General features: G+C 32.1%; 1 protein-coding gene across 1 annotated transcript in view; it reads left to right on the top strand.

The window, feature by feature from the left end:
• The window catches only part of LOC114329112 (innexin inx1), a 123526-nt gene extending 110765 nt beyond the window's left edge, over positions 1–12761 (top strand). Inside the window, exon 4 of the mRNA XM_028278128.2 lies at positions 6812–12761. Coding sequence (XP_028133929.1) covers positions 6812–7375 — 564 coding nt within the window. The 3' untranslated portion in view covers positions 7376–12761. The remainder of the gene's footprint in view (positions 1–6811) is intronic.
• The last annotated feature ends 4943 nt before the right edge of the window (positions 12762–17704 follow it).

The following is a 17704-nucleotide window of genomic DNA, read 5'->3' as shown; positions in this document are numbered from 1 at the left end:
CCCCTTTATTGAAGAAATCATTTATAATGTCGTCTGGTCCTGCTGCTTTCCTTTTCTTTAATCTGTTTATGGTCGCTAATACTTTGCTCTGATTGCTATTGAGGGAGGCTCTGATTGTTCTTCATTCCTATTTTCTGTTTGTTCTTCATTTTCTGCATTTTCAGCATCGTCTTTCTTTTTGAACAATTCTCTATAGTGTGTTTCCCATTTCTTTTTTCCCAATATTTGCCGGTATCTTTTTCTTATTCTGTGCTTTTATGTGTTTATATAGTCTTGCATTATCGTTACTATTAGCTTCGAGTTCCAGCAGTAAGTCTTCAATCCAATTCTTCTTTTTAGTTCTGCAACATTTGTCTGACTCTTTCTTCTTCTCTTAATAGTGTAGGAGATCTTCTTGTTTCCCTGTGGCCAACCACCTGTGTCTTGCTTTGTCCTTGTCTTTACTAGCTTGCTCGCATTCTTCATCGTACCAATCTTTTCTTTTATTGTCTTCCATTAGTAGTATCGTCTCCTCTGATGTTGTTAAGATACTATCTTTTATGTCTTCCCATGTTTCATTTATGTTCGATGGTTTTAGGACTAGTAGTTTTTCATTATCTGTATTTAGTTTTGACCGAGTCAAAAATAGTCATTTTGGCCTATAACACTTTCAAGGTTAAGAATGTGAAATTAGAAAACCAAGGCGAAGGATAGGAAGGAATGAAAGCTGATCCTAGAACAGGCCAAGATGCACTATGGGTTGTAGTGCCAATGATGATGATGATGTTGATGTTCACATGAAGAGTTGCCAAAGTAAATTAGATAGACACACTAAATGCTTTGACTTTGATTATCTTGTGCCTATTAACAAAACATGTACACTTTTACCGTTATAAAAATCTCTCATGTCGGCTTAACAGTGAACCGGGACCGACAAGATATACGTGAGATACAATAAAAGCAAGGCAAGCAGCAGTTTACAAAAATTTCATGTGCAAGACATGACACACATTTTAACTTTTTACCGAATACACCAGCAAACATTTCGAATGCAAATGTCGATTGTTCCATTGTGTTTTTGACCAAAACGTTATTTATTCGGATCTTAGACTTGACGAGAAGACCGGCGATAAATATTGATGGTGAATAAGTATCGCTAAGTATTTTTGGAATACGCAATATAGTCAAATTTTTGGTGACCGACAACAACAAAAAAAAATAGTTAAATATTGTGTTTATGTGGGATTAACCATATTTGTTTGCAGTAATAATTACATTTTTACCTAAAAATATTTAAAGTTTCGATTTCCACTCCAGAAATCGTTTTGAAAAATATTATTTTAAGAAAAATTGGGTATAACCGGCCGTTTTTGAGAAGGTTAGGTGTTGTCAGTTGAGAGTGATGTACATACTTGGCCATGCGTGTTGTAGGTAGACAACATTTATTTATTTTATTTATTTATTTATTGTTTATACATATGACCTGGCCTCTAGTGACTAATCCAGGTCGTTTTTTCCTGATGGGATTACATATATTTTTTTATATTTTTACATTTTTTACTATACTACTAAATCTATTTTTACAATTTTTTAACTAATTTGCCATAATCTATTAATTACATTTAACAAATACATTTAACAAATTTAAATAAACAATATACATTTGTTATAATATTTTTGGTACCATCAACTCCCTTCTAAGTTATAAAGACAGACTCTATTTTCAGAAGAGAGTTGGTAGTCTATTAAAGGTAGACAACAGTCATATATAGTCTAGGCGCCAGAGGGGCCACCGTGTCCTTTTTAATTCTGATGGACAAACTCAACGGTTTCTTATGGATTTTTGGCTGCTGATTACGAATTTCGAGGGTGGATTTCGATCCGAGTGGTCAAAAAATTGTTATAAACAATTTAATTGTTTATAAGGCTCTGGCTCATAAACTAAAAGAGATACAAAAAAATATTTCAAATAAAATTTGTTCCTTAATAAAAAACGAAGAAAAAAAAACGTTTACTAAACTCAAATCCAATAATTACAACTCAAGATATTGTAAAATTAGTGCACAATGCAAATTTCAAATTGCAAAATAAGTATTTTTCGAAGCTTTTTCGATCGTAGCTCGGCTTCTACGCATGAAAATGAGCATTAGAAGGTCTCATTTTAAAACTTAATTAATAGGTTTCCAAACATAGTTTGTTAAATTATTTTGTCTTCATTTGTTTTAAAGTTATACCCATTTGAATTTATAATTTTTTTAAAAAATTGTACATTAATTTGTTTATAAGGATTTCAAGCAAATTTGAGCCATAAACATTTATACTTTTATTAACAATAATGATAAAAGAACTCAAAAGGAACAATTTGAGCTTATGAAAATGTTCTTAAGTTTATTTTTGGCCAAGATATCGATATTTTAATTGCGCGCTATGAGGTGCAAGATCGGCTCACAGTCAAGTAATATCGCGGTAAAGACACCGATAGACTGCTCTCGTGTTACATTATGTTGCTCAGGAGGCCTTGCCTATTCTTAATAAATAATATCAGCTGACTTTTTAGTTATATTTCTGAAATACTAGTTCTTAATGTTTTTTTTCTCATTTAGTACAAAAAATAGAAGACAAAGTAAATAGAATGAAATGTTATACGAGGTACAGTATGATGATTTAATATAAGAATTATATAAAATTTTATTAGGATCTTCATAAATGAAAAATGAAGATAACGTATATACCTATACATAGAAATTATAATTTGCATGGAGAAGTTAGCACGTGAACCTTTACACTGTGAGCATGAGCCGATCTTGCTCCTCATAGCGCGCCATTAAAATATCGATATCTTGGCCAAAAATAAACTTCGAACATTTTCATAAGCTCAAATTGGTCCTTTTGAATTCTTCTATCATTATTGTTAATTAAAGTATAAATGTTTATGGCTGAAAGCTTGAAATCCTTATAAACAAATTAATGTCCAATTTTTTTAAGAAAATTATAACTTCAAACGGGTATAACTTTAAAACAAATGAAGACAAAGTAATTTAACAAACTTTGTTTGGAAACCTATTAATTAAGCTTTAAAATGAGACCTTTTAAGGCTCATTTGCCTGCGTAGAAGCCGAGTTACGATCGATAAAGCTTCGAAAAATACTTATTTTGCAATTTCCAATTTGCATTGTGCACCAATATTCCAATATCTTGAGTTCTAATGATTGGATTTGAGTTTAGTAAACGATTTTTTCTTAATTTTTATTAAGGAACACATTTTATTTGAAATATTTTTTTGTATCTCTTTTAGTTTATGAGACAGAGATTTATAAAACAATTAAATTGTTTATAACAATTTTTCGACCACTTGGATCGAAATCCACCCTAGAAATTCGCAATCAGCACCAAAAATCCATAAGAAACCGTTGAGTTTGTCCATCAGAATTGAAAAGGACACAGTGACCTCTATTTGGCGTCTAGACTAATAGCTATTAACACTATGCACACACAATACCTATTTTCAACTCGACAATGATTTCTATAACCAAAATTTACCTTACCCTTATCTCCATTATTAGCTGATATTTTCATGGTGGTTTAGAACAAAATATTGTAAATATACAAACAAGACAAACAACCCACAGTATGATGGATATACAGTGCTAGTCAAAAGTCCGTTCCCCCCTTCGTACCTTTTGAACGGTTATACCTATAATAATGAAATTTAGAGGGAGGAAATAAAGGGACGTAGGATTCTTAACTAGTCATAACAGGTGACGTAATAGTGACAGATGACGTTACAGAGCCACTGTGACCGATAATTTTAAACGGTACCTTATGGCAAGTGATACCTCGTTTGAAAGGTATTCAAAGTACCTATTTTTTTGGGTTTAAGTTGATTTTGATTTTGGTGAATAAATTAAATAAATATAATATTGTAGTTTTGCATTTAATTAATAAGAATTCAAACGTCCGCCTATGGTTTTTTTGTCAAAAAAGTTGACGTTTTTAATTTTCTAGTAGTTTTTACGTCGTCAACCTTTTTGACAAGTAACCATAGGCGGAATTTTGAATTTTTATTAATTAAATACGAAACTACAATTTTATATTTATTTCATTTCTTCATCAAAATGAGCTTAAACCCAAAAAATTAGTATGACTGAATAGGTATTTTGAATACCCTTCAAACGAGGTATCACTTGCCATAAGGTTCCATTTAAAATTATCTGTCACAGTGGCGCTGTAAAGTCATATGTCACTATTACGTCACCTGTCATGACTAGTTAAGAAGCCTACGTCCGTTTATTTCCTTCCTCCAAATTTCACTACTACATATAAGATACGTTCAAAAGATACGAGGGACGGACGGACTTTTGACTAGCACTGTATATGTAGACGATGTGTTCTCCATTTGGCTTCAAGGACCAGAAGTACTGAATAAATTCCCGACCGACATCAATAATAAAGAAAATCAATCAAATTTACCATGGAACCAGCATGGAGGGACGGACTTTTGACTAGCATTGTACATGTAGACGATGTGTTCTCCATCTGGCTTCAAGGACCAGAAGTACTCAATAAATTCCCGACCGACATCAATAATAAAGAAAAATCATTCAAATTTACCAAATTACTGTATGATAGAGCCGAAAACACCTGCTCCCAATAAAAAGGTATTTCAGGAAGAAAAAACCCTACTAACAAAGGTTTTAACAAAAAATGACTACCCAAGTACTCATTGCCATTACAACACAAGAACACAGAAAGGACTCAAGAATGAAAATAATACCATATGAAAAGGGCTTATTAGAAAAATTAAAAAGGATTGAAAATAAGTACCTACATCACAACAACATTTAAAGCAACCAACACACTCTGATCTATCCTGTCCAAAACCAAACCCAACAACACACAAGAAAGGTCAAAGAACTGCATCTACAATATACCCTGTGAATGCAACCAATTTCTATGTGGGAGAAACTGCAAGACCAGGCTACGGTTTTTCAATGAGCGGTTAAAATTTTGGTTACCAGTTTAACCAGCTAGTTTAAATTTTAACCAATATTTTAACCCTCATAGCGTTTTTCAGTGCTTTAAACCAAGTTAAGAAAATCTCGGTTAGAACCACTTTTTTTCTTCTGTTGGCAGCAGTAACTGTACGTGCGCATGTGCAATTCGAGAAATAATGATCAATTTGACAGAAAAATAAATAAAAATAATTTCATAACCAAATTAAAAAAAAATGATTAATGCAATGCAATATCAAGTTCGGAATCTTTGTTTAGTTCATAACGTCTACTCCGGTTTCATAACAGAAGAGAATTACAATTACTGGGACGATTTAGACTTTTTTTTCCGATTTTGTTTGTCAAAGACCACGGTCTTATCACTATTTGAACAGATTGACCAGGAAATAAGGAGTCATATTGTTTGGTAAATAATTATTTTGCTGTAAATAGACAAATATAAAATAATCTTTTTAAAATATTACTAGGAATCATGCATTAAAATCCTGTTACAGTAAGTGTGTAAACATAGGTACCTGTTACAGTTATATTTAAATATATTTGCTCATAATTCCTTCCTATATAATAACGATAATAATTTATAATTTCGATAATAATAATTTCCTTAAACCCAACTAATCCCTTCTGTCAGGCAGGTACTCAAAAAAAATAAACATGGTGCATTCACTGCACCCATGCGCAAGCGTAACCGCAAAATTCGGAGTTAAACCATCTAACGAGGATCGGTTAAAATCTTGCGTTAACTTAAACGAGTTTAAGCTCTAACCTAGTACTGAAAAACTGATTAAACATGAATATTTCGGTGATCAAAAAATAAATAGGTTAACCCAGCACTGAAAAACCGGCCCTTAGTGTCAGGATAAACGAGCAAGAAACATACATCAAAATCAGAGGTTTCGACAAATCACAGGTGTGCAAACATGCCTGGGACAATGAACACAAGGTTCAATGGTGTTCAATCTCAAATTAATCCCTTAATTTGTAATCTCACATTATTCTTAACTTCCTAAACTTTTATAGTTTCACCGTGTATAATTGAAACATTGGGAAAACATATCGAGTAATATTTTAATTATTAGAGTACAGTGAACCTTTTGCAACCTAAACAAATTGGCTAATCGTGGTATTTCCATTTGAACTTCTTAAGTTTTGCAATATCTTGATTAAACTGTAGTTTGCAAGTTCATTATTCTTGTTACCACGCAAGTTATTGATGATTTGTATGTTTTGATGAGATTATAAATTAGCCAAAGGGACTATTTTGGGTCGCAGTCTATTATAGAAACTTACCTGACCAACAACTATAGTGTAATTATCAGTAGCTGTCAATAAAACCATATTTTTACTCCACACTTCAAACATTTATTGACCATCGTCGATCAAGAAGAATCGGAAAAAAAGGCATTAGAAAACAATTCGATCCTGATATTTACATCGAATTGTCCAATGGAAAGATGCATCAGTAATCTTAAAGGAAACAAAAAAATCAAAGAAGTAGCCATCAGCCTACTAAATGAAGAAAAATGTGTACTTGTAGCAAACCCATCAGCAGAATGCAACAGGCTCAAATCTTTTCATGACTACAACACCCTTGGCCCAGTACATCATCCCTAATTGACAACTCATAACATCCTCAAAAACCGGCGGTATACATTCTTTAAATACAATTTTTTTTTGATAAAATTTTCGGTAAACTTTTCGATGACCCATTTTAAGACGACAGTGTGAAATGTTATCAAAATATTCAATTTGCCCAATAAAAAAACTTTATGCATTCTATACGTGTAACTATTTTATAAATATTTTGTTTCTTCTTCCAGAGACACAACTTCTATGCCCTCCGCTACTGGGGCTGCGAGTGCCTATGCCTCATCAACATCGTAGCGCAGCTCTTCATCATGAACAGGTTCTTCGACGGAGAATTCCTCTCCTACGGATGGAGGGTGATGAAATTCTCCGAGTTGTCTCAAGAAGATCGCGTGGATCCAATGGTGTACGTCTTCCCTAGAGTCACCAAGTGCATCTTCCACAAATACGGTCCCACAGGAACCATCCAGAAGCACGACAGTTTGTGCGTCCTTCCCCTAAATATAGTCAACGAGAAAACTTATATTTTTATATGGTTCTGGTTTATGATCTTGGCGACCATGTTGACGTTCTTGGTTCTCTACAGGATACTAATCATCGCTTATCCCAAAATTAGACCGAGGATTCTTCACGCCAAGAACAGAGCTATTCCGATCGAAGTCTGCAAGGCCCTCTGCAACAAGATCGACATAGGAGACTGGTGGATCATGATGATGTTAGGAACCAACATGGATTCCCTCATCTATAGAGAAATTATTTCGGAACTGGTGAAGAAGATCGACACTAAGGGAGGTTGATGGAATCTAAATAGCGTAGATTTTTGTAAATAATTTCGTAATGAAGGGACTTAGTGAAAGTATTAATTAGAACATTTGTTCAGTGAAGTATTTTTTATATAAGAAATCGAATTGAAACTATTACAACAAAATTTATTTATTATTTCGGGGATAAATAGTATAGACAAATCAGAATAACTATTTGATCAAGTATCAATTAGCAGCTCAATTATTTTTATAAGTATATTTTCCAAAATATTTGGAGATTTACACCTATATCAGAAAAATAACTTTGCAAGATGGTTACTCACATGTCTGAAGAACATTTGGAATTATACGTCTTTAATACTATTTGTCTCATTTTCGACACAGACGGATCAGAAAGAGTATATGTCATCGCAGCTCACTTATTTACTGATGAAGTAAAAAATTTGGAAAAGTACGCTTATATGTAAGATTTGTCTTATTTCTGAGATAAACAGTATAAATAACTTGGTAATATGAATCTCCTAATAACTAATAATATACAGATTTTTGATAAAAATTATGTGGCTCATATCAGCCAGTCACTCAGAAAAGTATCTTTATAAAATAACAGCACAATAACTTATCTCATATGTTATATTCACAATAATACCTCATTTTTGAGACATGGACCAGAAGAAGAATTTGATACATTATGTCATCGCAGCTCAGTAATCTACTGAAGAAATAAAATATTTGGAATGGCCATATTATATAAGATTTGTTTTATTTATGAGACGAATAGTATAAATAGATCAGAAATTTGACTTGAAATGAAAATCACATCATGAAATTTGGAATTCGCCAAGTTCATAGACTCCAAATATCTAACAAATGCCAATAAATTTGCTAGTTTTTTGTTTCTCTTTTTGTTCTTTATACAACAAAAAAGAATAAAGAAAAATCAACACCATGTTACTTTTTTGGTCTTTGTGAAGTAATCAATAATGAAATCTATGTACAGATATTACTATTTTTCACTGTAAAATTCTTAATAATGACAGTTTCATTTGACACTTATTTGGGTCAAATCTAATAATTTTTCTTCTTACTCTTGAAATAATTTAGAATGACAATAACATAGTATTTCTTATATCATACCTCCGATGTATATAAAACGTTAATGTGTTCGTTTTGCATATTTTCATAAGTGATTCGTTAATTTTTAACGATGATACATTCCTACAAAGTTATGGTTTTTCATATTATTGTTAATAAAAATGTGGTCAATTATCAAAGACTTAATGTATACAATAATGTGGTTATAGCAATAATCGTAGTCTACTTAGAATCGATGGATTTTTTACGAAATCGTTTTTGTATTAGATAAAAATGTATGAGCAGGGTTATCCAGGTCTAGAATTATTAAACACTTTTCATAGAATAAGATTTTTGTGATAGGTACCCGAATGGATAAGTATAGTCTATATTAAAATGCACAAAGTTCTATTTGGTAATGTTCTAGTTGCTTAAAAAGAGAACAAATTTCAGACAATCGTCCTTGCATATAGATCATTATAAATGACATACAATTTCCTGTTGCATTTTACGACAGACTATACCTAATAATACTATTATTATATAAAATTGTGATTGAATGTTACATGTATTTTTTATTGCATCCTCTCCAGTGTTTATAATTACTTGCTAGATAATAATTTTTATTAATTGTAATCGTTTTATTTATTACGTAGTGGCGTTTGTCAAAAGATCTTTGAAGTAGTTATAATTTCTTTTTTTTTTGTATAAATTGAATATAAACTCCCGTTCTTAAAAACCTGACTTAAATAATATACCAGGTGTACACTTTTATATTTTCCCCCATTTTAACTGCCTATAACTTCTAAACTGCTCAAGATAGAAATATGCGGTTTTCGCTGAAATTTTAGTAAAAGTTTTGTTTGAATGAATTGAATTTTTTATATCGCTTTCAATTACGAAAAAAAATGGCGGTTTTTTGAAACAAACGTTGTTTGCCTTTTCTTAATGGAACACCCAGTATATTTTTTTGTAAATTGAAAGAACGGTCATTCAACTATCCAGCGATATAAAGTTTTTTAAAATCGGTTGTTAAATGACTGAGTAATTAATTTTTAAAATGAGAGGTGCAACGTGGATATGATATAACTAAATAACATAAATGAAACTAAGCAAATTGATATTATAGGTCTGGATCCCGCGTATGAAAAAAAAGTTGATTAATAACAAGCTGAAAATTTGTTAATAGCTTAAGGGTGTCTAGTCGAATAAACTTTGATATATGGGAACACTGAAACAGGAGCAGTTTTAATTGTGGAACAGGTTAAAAATTTGGAACGGTCACAGCACGAAAACGGCACATTTATTTTGTCCGACAGAACAGACTTAAACTCTCCGAACAGAGATTAAACTCTCATGAAAAAATCAGACTGCTATTTATTACCTGTCGTAATTCCTGTCATTTGACATATTCTACATGTTCCACTCATTAAAACGCCCATTTGGTGATAAATAGCAATCTGATTTTTGCATGAGAGTTTAATCTCTGTTCGAAGAGTTTAAGTCTGTTCTGTCGGACAAAATAAATGTGCAGTTTTCGTGCTGTGACCGTTCCAAATTTTTAACCTGTTCCACAATTAAAACTGCCCCTGTTCCAGTGTTCACACATATCAATGTTTATTCGACTAGACACCCTTAAGCTATTAACAAATTTTCAGCTTGCTATTAATCAACTTTTTTTCATACGCGGGGTCCAGACCTATTATGTTATGTGATTTCCACATTGCATCTCTCATTTTAAAAATTACGTACTCGGTCATTTGACAACCGACTTTAAAAAAAATTTATATCGTTGGATAGGTGAATGACCGTTCGTTCAATTTACAAAAAAAAAATATACTGTGTGTTTCATTAAAAAAGTCGTTTTTTTTCAAAAATCCGCCATTTTTTTCGTAATTGAAAGCGATATAAAAAATTCAATCCATTCAAACAAAACTTTTACTAAAATAAAACATTTCAGCGAAAACCGCATATTTCTATCTGGAGCCGTTTAGAAGTTATAGGCAGTTAAAATGGGGGAAAATATAAGTGGACTATATGGAGAATATAAAGTGGTATTAAAATTCTTCTTCTTTGTGTACCATGTCCTTTCAGAGCGTTGGTTACCATCATAGCTATGTAAATTTTATTTACTACCATCCTAAATATCTTGCTTGTATCAATACCATACCAATTTCACAAGTTCTTCAACCATGCAGTTCTTCTTCGTCCTGGACTGCGTTTGCCGGTCATTTTCCCTTGCATAATATTTTGTAGCAACCTATATTTGGGACCTTTTACTACATGTCCGAAATACTCTAGCTTTCTTTTGTAAGGACATAATATAGGATATATTTAACTATATTGAGAAGAATAATTTTTTTTCTTAAAATCTCACTTTCCTATTTCATGAATTATTATTTAAAAGGGTTCTTTTTCACGATTTAAGCCACTTTGTATCAAGGTAATTAAAAATAAGCTTTCCAAAACACCTTTCAAGCTGGTAACATGTTCCCACTGTATAAGTTTTTATGGAATCGGTGAACAAACAATTGGCAGCAAGATATAATACTTAAAAACAACTGTACAAGGATCTATTGACAACATAATCGTATTTTACATTTAATTTTGTCATCTCGAACTGTTATTTTTCTCTCTACAATCCGTTTTTACTCGAATATAAAATGTTTTATGTACAAAAAACTGTGATCGTTACGAAGAAAATTGCATACCAGGGTATATCGCTGAATGGGAGAGTTTTACAATGTTTCTGTTACGTTTTTTCTTGAACACAGAATTATCTTTGAATTCTTCTATATTTTGTGTATTATAAGTTTTGCAGATTTACATTAAAAAATTACTTACTAATGGATTGCGTCAATTGATTCTAATTACTTATATTTCATTCTAGTTACATATTTCCACAATATCAATGCCCACAAGCCATAACATGATTAACAAATTCGCCTCGATGTATATCGGGGCAGTGCCTATCTCGGCCCAAGAAACAGGTAGGTCTTTTAAAAATAATGTCCCAAGTCGGCGCAAAGATATACCAGCTCGGCTCGTGGGATATTAATTGTTACTATCAAATAATTTTACATCTCAATGGAAAAAAATACATTTATAGAATAACTTTATTAAATAGATATAATTATCTATATGTATAATTATCCATAGCCCAATAAAAATAAAAACTAATCGTTTTGTCCTAAAAAAAAACTAATTGTCGTACTGTGTTTTGTAATTGTAATATTTTCTCCACTTGTTTTGCTGAAAGATTTGCAATTAACACCTAACACATGTTTACTTTGTTTCACCTGAAGCTAATTTTCGTTTTTGTTCTTTAAATTTATAACGTTCACACAATAATAATTTTCCTCTTTGACTAAACATTTCACTTATACTGGCCTTTAAAGATGTCATTATACTCTATTTTGTCTGAATACTGAATTAGTAGTTAATTGAAAGATAAATTGATTCCACTACGAGGTGTCAAGCGAGTAACATCGGTCTGTATTTTGTCGTACTTTGTAAAACATAGTGCAAAAACAGTGACGTTGGTGTATCTTCAACTAGAAATAATAATTGTTTTTGACTACATGAACAGTGTCTTAGCAGATACCTAAACAGTCAATATGTCTCAAACATCTAACCAAGCTTTATCCTATGTATCAGTAGCGAAATCGATTCCACGGCCAACATGTCCAACCAAGAGAAACTGTTTCTTAAATTCGTAAAGAACACAAAATTTCTGTACAATATTGAACAAAGGGGTATTGAAGGTAGGATATTGTTCTATGTTAATAAGAAATTTTCCCTAATCTATAATTCCAAGATAAAATTATTATTATACCTACTAATGGGGTACTAAGCCCTACCTGTTAATCTTCGAGCCGACCTGTGACGTTTTTAAAATGTACCTGGGGTATCATAAAGGACTAAAGGGTTATAGTGAGCCGAGATGGGAAAACCCCATCTATATAACCTTTTCAGAAAAAATGGCGCGCCATATTTTCATTTTTAAGTGTTTGAAGTAAAATATGGTATTATTTATAAATATAAATCTTGCGATAGTGGATGCGTGTTTGTATCACTTTGAAGATAATTCTTTGTACAAGAATCAAACAAGAACTGGCATTTGACTTCTTGGTGACTTACCCTCTTCACCAGCTGTGTTTTATTGTACAGATTTTATAGGATTTTTTAAGTGTCGTACCCACATTAAAAACTTTTTGACATTTTTACACTAAATGTGACGCTTTTATGATACGTAAGATCTTTTAGACTGTAAGATTTAGGGCGTAAGTATGTAAGTTTTATAATTAATAGCGAAAAATGGATAAATATATTTTTAAGAAAAGAATTCTGAAGTTTTATTTAAATTGTCAGTGTAGATAAAAGAAGAACGTAATTTCTAAGAACATTCAGGCTGTGCTTTGTTTGATATGAAACATATTTTAAGAAGATGATCTTGTGATGATTCTACAAATCAAATACATTGGACAAACGTAGAAGGTTTTAAAAACGCAGACTAAAGCATAACGGATCTCCCGAGCATAAAAAGATCAGAAACAAACTTTTGTTTAATAATAATTTCGAAACATCTAACGCATTTTTATAATTGAGCCCATTAAAGCACAAGTGATGTAACTCCATTTTCCATTAAATTTTATGTCCACTTTGCATCAACAATAAATTGACAAAGTTATTCAAGGCCAAATTTGAGCTGTACAAAATGTATGGTTTGTAAAAGAAAATGAAGGAATTTGATGGAATAGAACAATTGGACATGTTTTATTTTGTCAAATTTCTTTATTTTCTTTTTATTCACGGCAAAATTGGATGTAGAATTGTGTTTTGTATAAGCCAAATTTGACCTTGAATAACTTGTCAATTTCTTGTTCAATTATTGTTGATGTAAAGTGGACTTTAGTTAAGGTCTAAATCGTGTTCCGCAACAAGTATTTTATTTTAGCACAAATGGTTTAAGTTATAAGTCATATAGTAACCTTGTAGATAGGCAACACATTTCGTGTTTTCACTGGAGTCGGCTATCTGTTGACAGCCAAAGTGAAGTACAAGGGATATACACCACTGTTCCTGCAACTGTTTTTGTTCTCACACGTGTTTGTGGATACCGAAAAATCAGCTTCTAATAGATCCTACTATGCCTTTTCTTTTAACTTAGAAAAGTTTTTATCTTTCCCACGTCTAACATGTCAAATGGCCTACTATAAACGTAATTTGTACGTCTACAATTTAGGTTACCATGAGATTTCAACAATAAAGGGATTCATGCGTTGTTGGGATGAAGTAACTGGATCTAGAGGTTAGCAAGAAATTGGCGCTTGTTTAATCAAACACGAGCGTCAGAAGCAAAATATATTGTTATGTATAGTGATACTTGTACCGGTCAAAACAGAAATTGGAAAATAGCCCTAACATTATTAAAACTGGTGTTAAGTGAAGACAACAATATTGAAATCATAGACCAAAAGTCTATGCAAAGTGGTCATTTCTTTCTTCCCAATGACTGTGATTTTGCTTCTATCGAGAATTACAGCAAAACGCAACAAACTTTTTGTCCCACTGATTGGTACAGTATTATTGCCAAGTCAAGGAAGAAAAATCTGGATACATTGTTGAAGTCAATCACTAAAAGAAAGAATGACACGGAAAAACACGCAGTATCATGGTTAAAAATGCAGTGGATTCGATACCAAAAGAGTACTCCATTCACATTACTCTTTAAGGAAACCCTTTGGGATGAAATGCCATTCTTTGAGCTAGACCTAAAGCCGGGATCTAAAAAATGACGACCAGGATCTTTTGCTAATATAGATCAACCAAAACTATACAGTGCACCTCGACCTGTGACCCAAGAGAAGAAAAAGGATATGAAAGACCTTTTCCCTTTTATTCCACCCATTTATCATCCCTATTTTGAGAATCTGTTTACTTCAGAAGATGCTCAAGACATAGGGCCACTGCAGGTAGATGTCAATATTGAAGATGAGTAAAAAACTATATAAGTTAAGTGTTGTTAACTGCAATATTAAATGTATGTTAAATAAAATGTTTACTTTTTTAACAAACCATTCTTAATACATTTACGAAAAAAAATTATATTCCTGAACTTTTATAACAATATTAAATGTATGTTCAATAAAACGGTCATATTTTTATCAGTAATAAATAAAACAAACCTTTCTTAATATATCTTCGAAAGAAAAACTTATATATTATATTCTTGAATTTTTTATAACAATTGCAGTAAAATATTACATAACTCAAAACAAGGTTAATGTGAGTTACACCACTTGTGTTTTAAGGGGCTCAATTAAAGGAACAATGGTAACAAAATGAATCTCTGTTATACTTCACTTCCATCCATATGAAGAGAATATAATTATATATAATAGTACAAATGTATAAGCCCTCAGGCTTGAATTAGCATCAGCATTAGATATGACGATTGTTTCAAAAGAGAGAAACACATAATACGCATTTTTCAAAAGAGAAAAAACTCTAGTTATTACGTACAAAAAGTAGGCAAAATACTCCCAAATAGAGTATTTCATGACAAGAAAAGAAGATATACATGAATAATATAACAAAAAGACTGCAAGGTAAAAGTTAACGAGGCTGTAAGCCAACAACATAAGTTGCTGGTCTTACATGTCGAGTAAAAATCAGATGGTGAATGTTAAAAGATGAGAAAGAAGGTCTATTCAGGACAAGAATAGTCAAAAAATATCTTGAAACATGGAAGAAAAATGCTCATAAAATTTGGGGGAAGAGGCTCATACAAAGTATCATTAGAGATACTGGTATTGAAATACTTAGAAAAACGCCACAAAAGAAGTTTGAGAGACCTGGTGGTCAAACGAAGTATGAGAAAAGATAATAGAGAAGCATATACAAATGTATATGATCAACTAGATACCTGGGAAGGAGAAACAAAGATATATAAAATAGCTAAACAGAGCAAAGAGAACAAAATATTTTAAGCAGATTACTTAGATCTATATGAGATGGCGATAATAAAATATCAAATTCACAAAGATATACAAAAAGGACTTTATTAAATGAAGATTTTGATAGAAAACTAGTTGAGTTAGTAGAGACAGAAAGACAGTAAATAACAAGTAACAGCAATGGTCACCAAAATAACAAACGATGAAGTAGTTCAAGCAGTTCAAAAAATACAGAAATATCTGACAGTCGCTTTAGCTTTATGCAAGGAAGAAGCAACTGGGGCAATTTTTACGACAAGGCAGTTGATGAAAAAATACAGGGATAAAGAAACAAACGCTCATATGGGATTCATTGATCTTGATAAAGCATATGATAAAAATCCTCGGAGAGATTATGAGCTAGGTACCTACTCAATTAGAAAGGAGTCCCCAATGAATATGTAAAGATTGTGAGAGACAAGTATGAGGGAGAAACAACGAATACTAGCAGCAACGTCTATACGAAGCAAAAAGTATTCAAGAGGCTTCTTTTCCCTTGCGAATTTCTTCTCTAGGTACCAGGTACCGTTTCTGCTTCGAAGGTTGGTAATCATCAGAGCGATTTTTACTTTTGAGACCGCGTCTCTAAATAATTCGTTGTTATTACATCCAAACCATTCCCCAAGGTTTGTTTAGTCATGATTTACGTCTCCTTCTAATATCTCCTCGAATGCCTGCAGTCACTTCACGTCAATTTTCCTCAGTATCTACGCCTCCATCCCTTAGTATAATACGGATAGCACCTGAGCAGTCGTATTTTTAACTCAAGGTTTAAGTCTCGACAGCAGAGAAGCCTCTTCATTCTTGTAAATGTGTTTCTGGTCTGTTCGATTCTGATTCGTATTTTCTGAAAGCTGTCGTTGTTTTTATTAATGGTTGAACCTAGGTATTTGAATTCTCTTACTCTTTCAATAGGCTGATTCTGTACATATATCTCACGAGTGTCCTTAGGTGTCTTTGTTATTATCATATTTATATCTAGTCTTGCTTATGTTGAGCGATAGTCCATATTCTTCACTTAAGGGCATAGGCGCAAAATGTTGCCTGTCGAAATGTTCAATGTACCTATTTTAAATGTATTCATTTTTTTCGAATCCTGAGAAAACTAATAAGTACTTTTGAACAATTTAAACGCAGAATGAAGCAGCCTGCATCCTGTGAGAGCCAAGGTATCAAAGTTTCCCTATCTGTCCCACTTTTTCCCCAAGCAAATCGATATCCTTAACCATTCATGGTCCTTCCAACCACATATACTCTATTTTCGACCTGCTAACCTTAAGTCCTCCCTCTTCAAAAGCCCCTCTCAAACCATCCAACTTCTCCTCCAATATTTATTTGCCTTTCTCTACTAACACGATATTCCCAACAAATATTTTAAGTTGATTTAACGTTTCATCAGCTAATTTTAGAAGCTTGCATGTTGAACAAAGGTAGTCGATTAATTTGTTTATGCATCTGTTCAGTTTCTAAACAGGCGAAAAAGGAGAAGATAATCAGCTTAAAGCTGAATAAAGTAGCATTTATAAGCGCTTCTTCAACTTTTATATGGCTATTCATATTGCTACTGTACCACTTCTGCAAAATGAAGAAATACTTATTCAGTTTCTAAACAGCTTTACTTTCAGCCTTTGTTCAGCTGCTTTTGACCAATTTTCACGTGTTATATAATTTGTTTCCTTGCTGAAAAGTAGCTTTTGCAGATATTATACAGTCTATTTTTCAACTCTTCTTCAGCTTTTTATAAATAAAACAAAAATGTTTTTTTTTATATATTTATTACGATTTATTATCGACATTAGCTTTCTTTTAACTTCAATTTCACACTTATTTTATTATTTTATTTAAAATCGTAATACTTACTTTTTTTATTTTATAGTGTCTTCTGTGCGATTTGAACCTGCTACCTTTCGATCCATATATCACTGCCTATCCCACTGAGCTAATCTGGCACTTACCAAAAATGTGTATTTTATTGTATAAATGAAAAGCTTTGGAAGCTGAACAACAGCTGAAATAAATTTGAAGAAGCGCTGTTTATTTGTCGAACAAAAGCTGAAAATAATTATCGGAATTTTAGTTGAATAACTTCTGAATACTTGCTACAAAAGTAAACAACGCCACATTCACTAAATTTTAGCTGAATTGAGATTGATTATTAGCAGAACAAAACACTCCTGGGATTTACCGCGAAAATACTGTCTTGTCTGTAAACGGAGATCAAAATTTATTTGTTTTTCCTATTTTTATAGTGATTTTTGCGTAAGTTTTAAGTCAAAATGAATAATTGTAA

This window comes from Diabrotica virgifera, chromosome 8, assembly GCF_917563875.1.
Source record: "Diabrotica virgifera virgifera chromosome 8, PGI_DIABVI_V3a".
Taxonomy (NCBI): domain Eukaryota; kingdom Metazoa; phylum Arthropoda; class Insecta; order Coleoptera; family Chrysomelidae; genus Diabrotica; species Diabrotica virgifera.
This window is presented reverse-complemented; position numbering and strand designations above follow the sequence as displayed.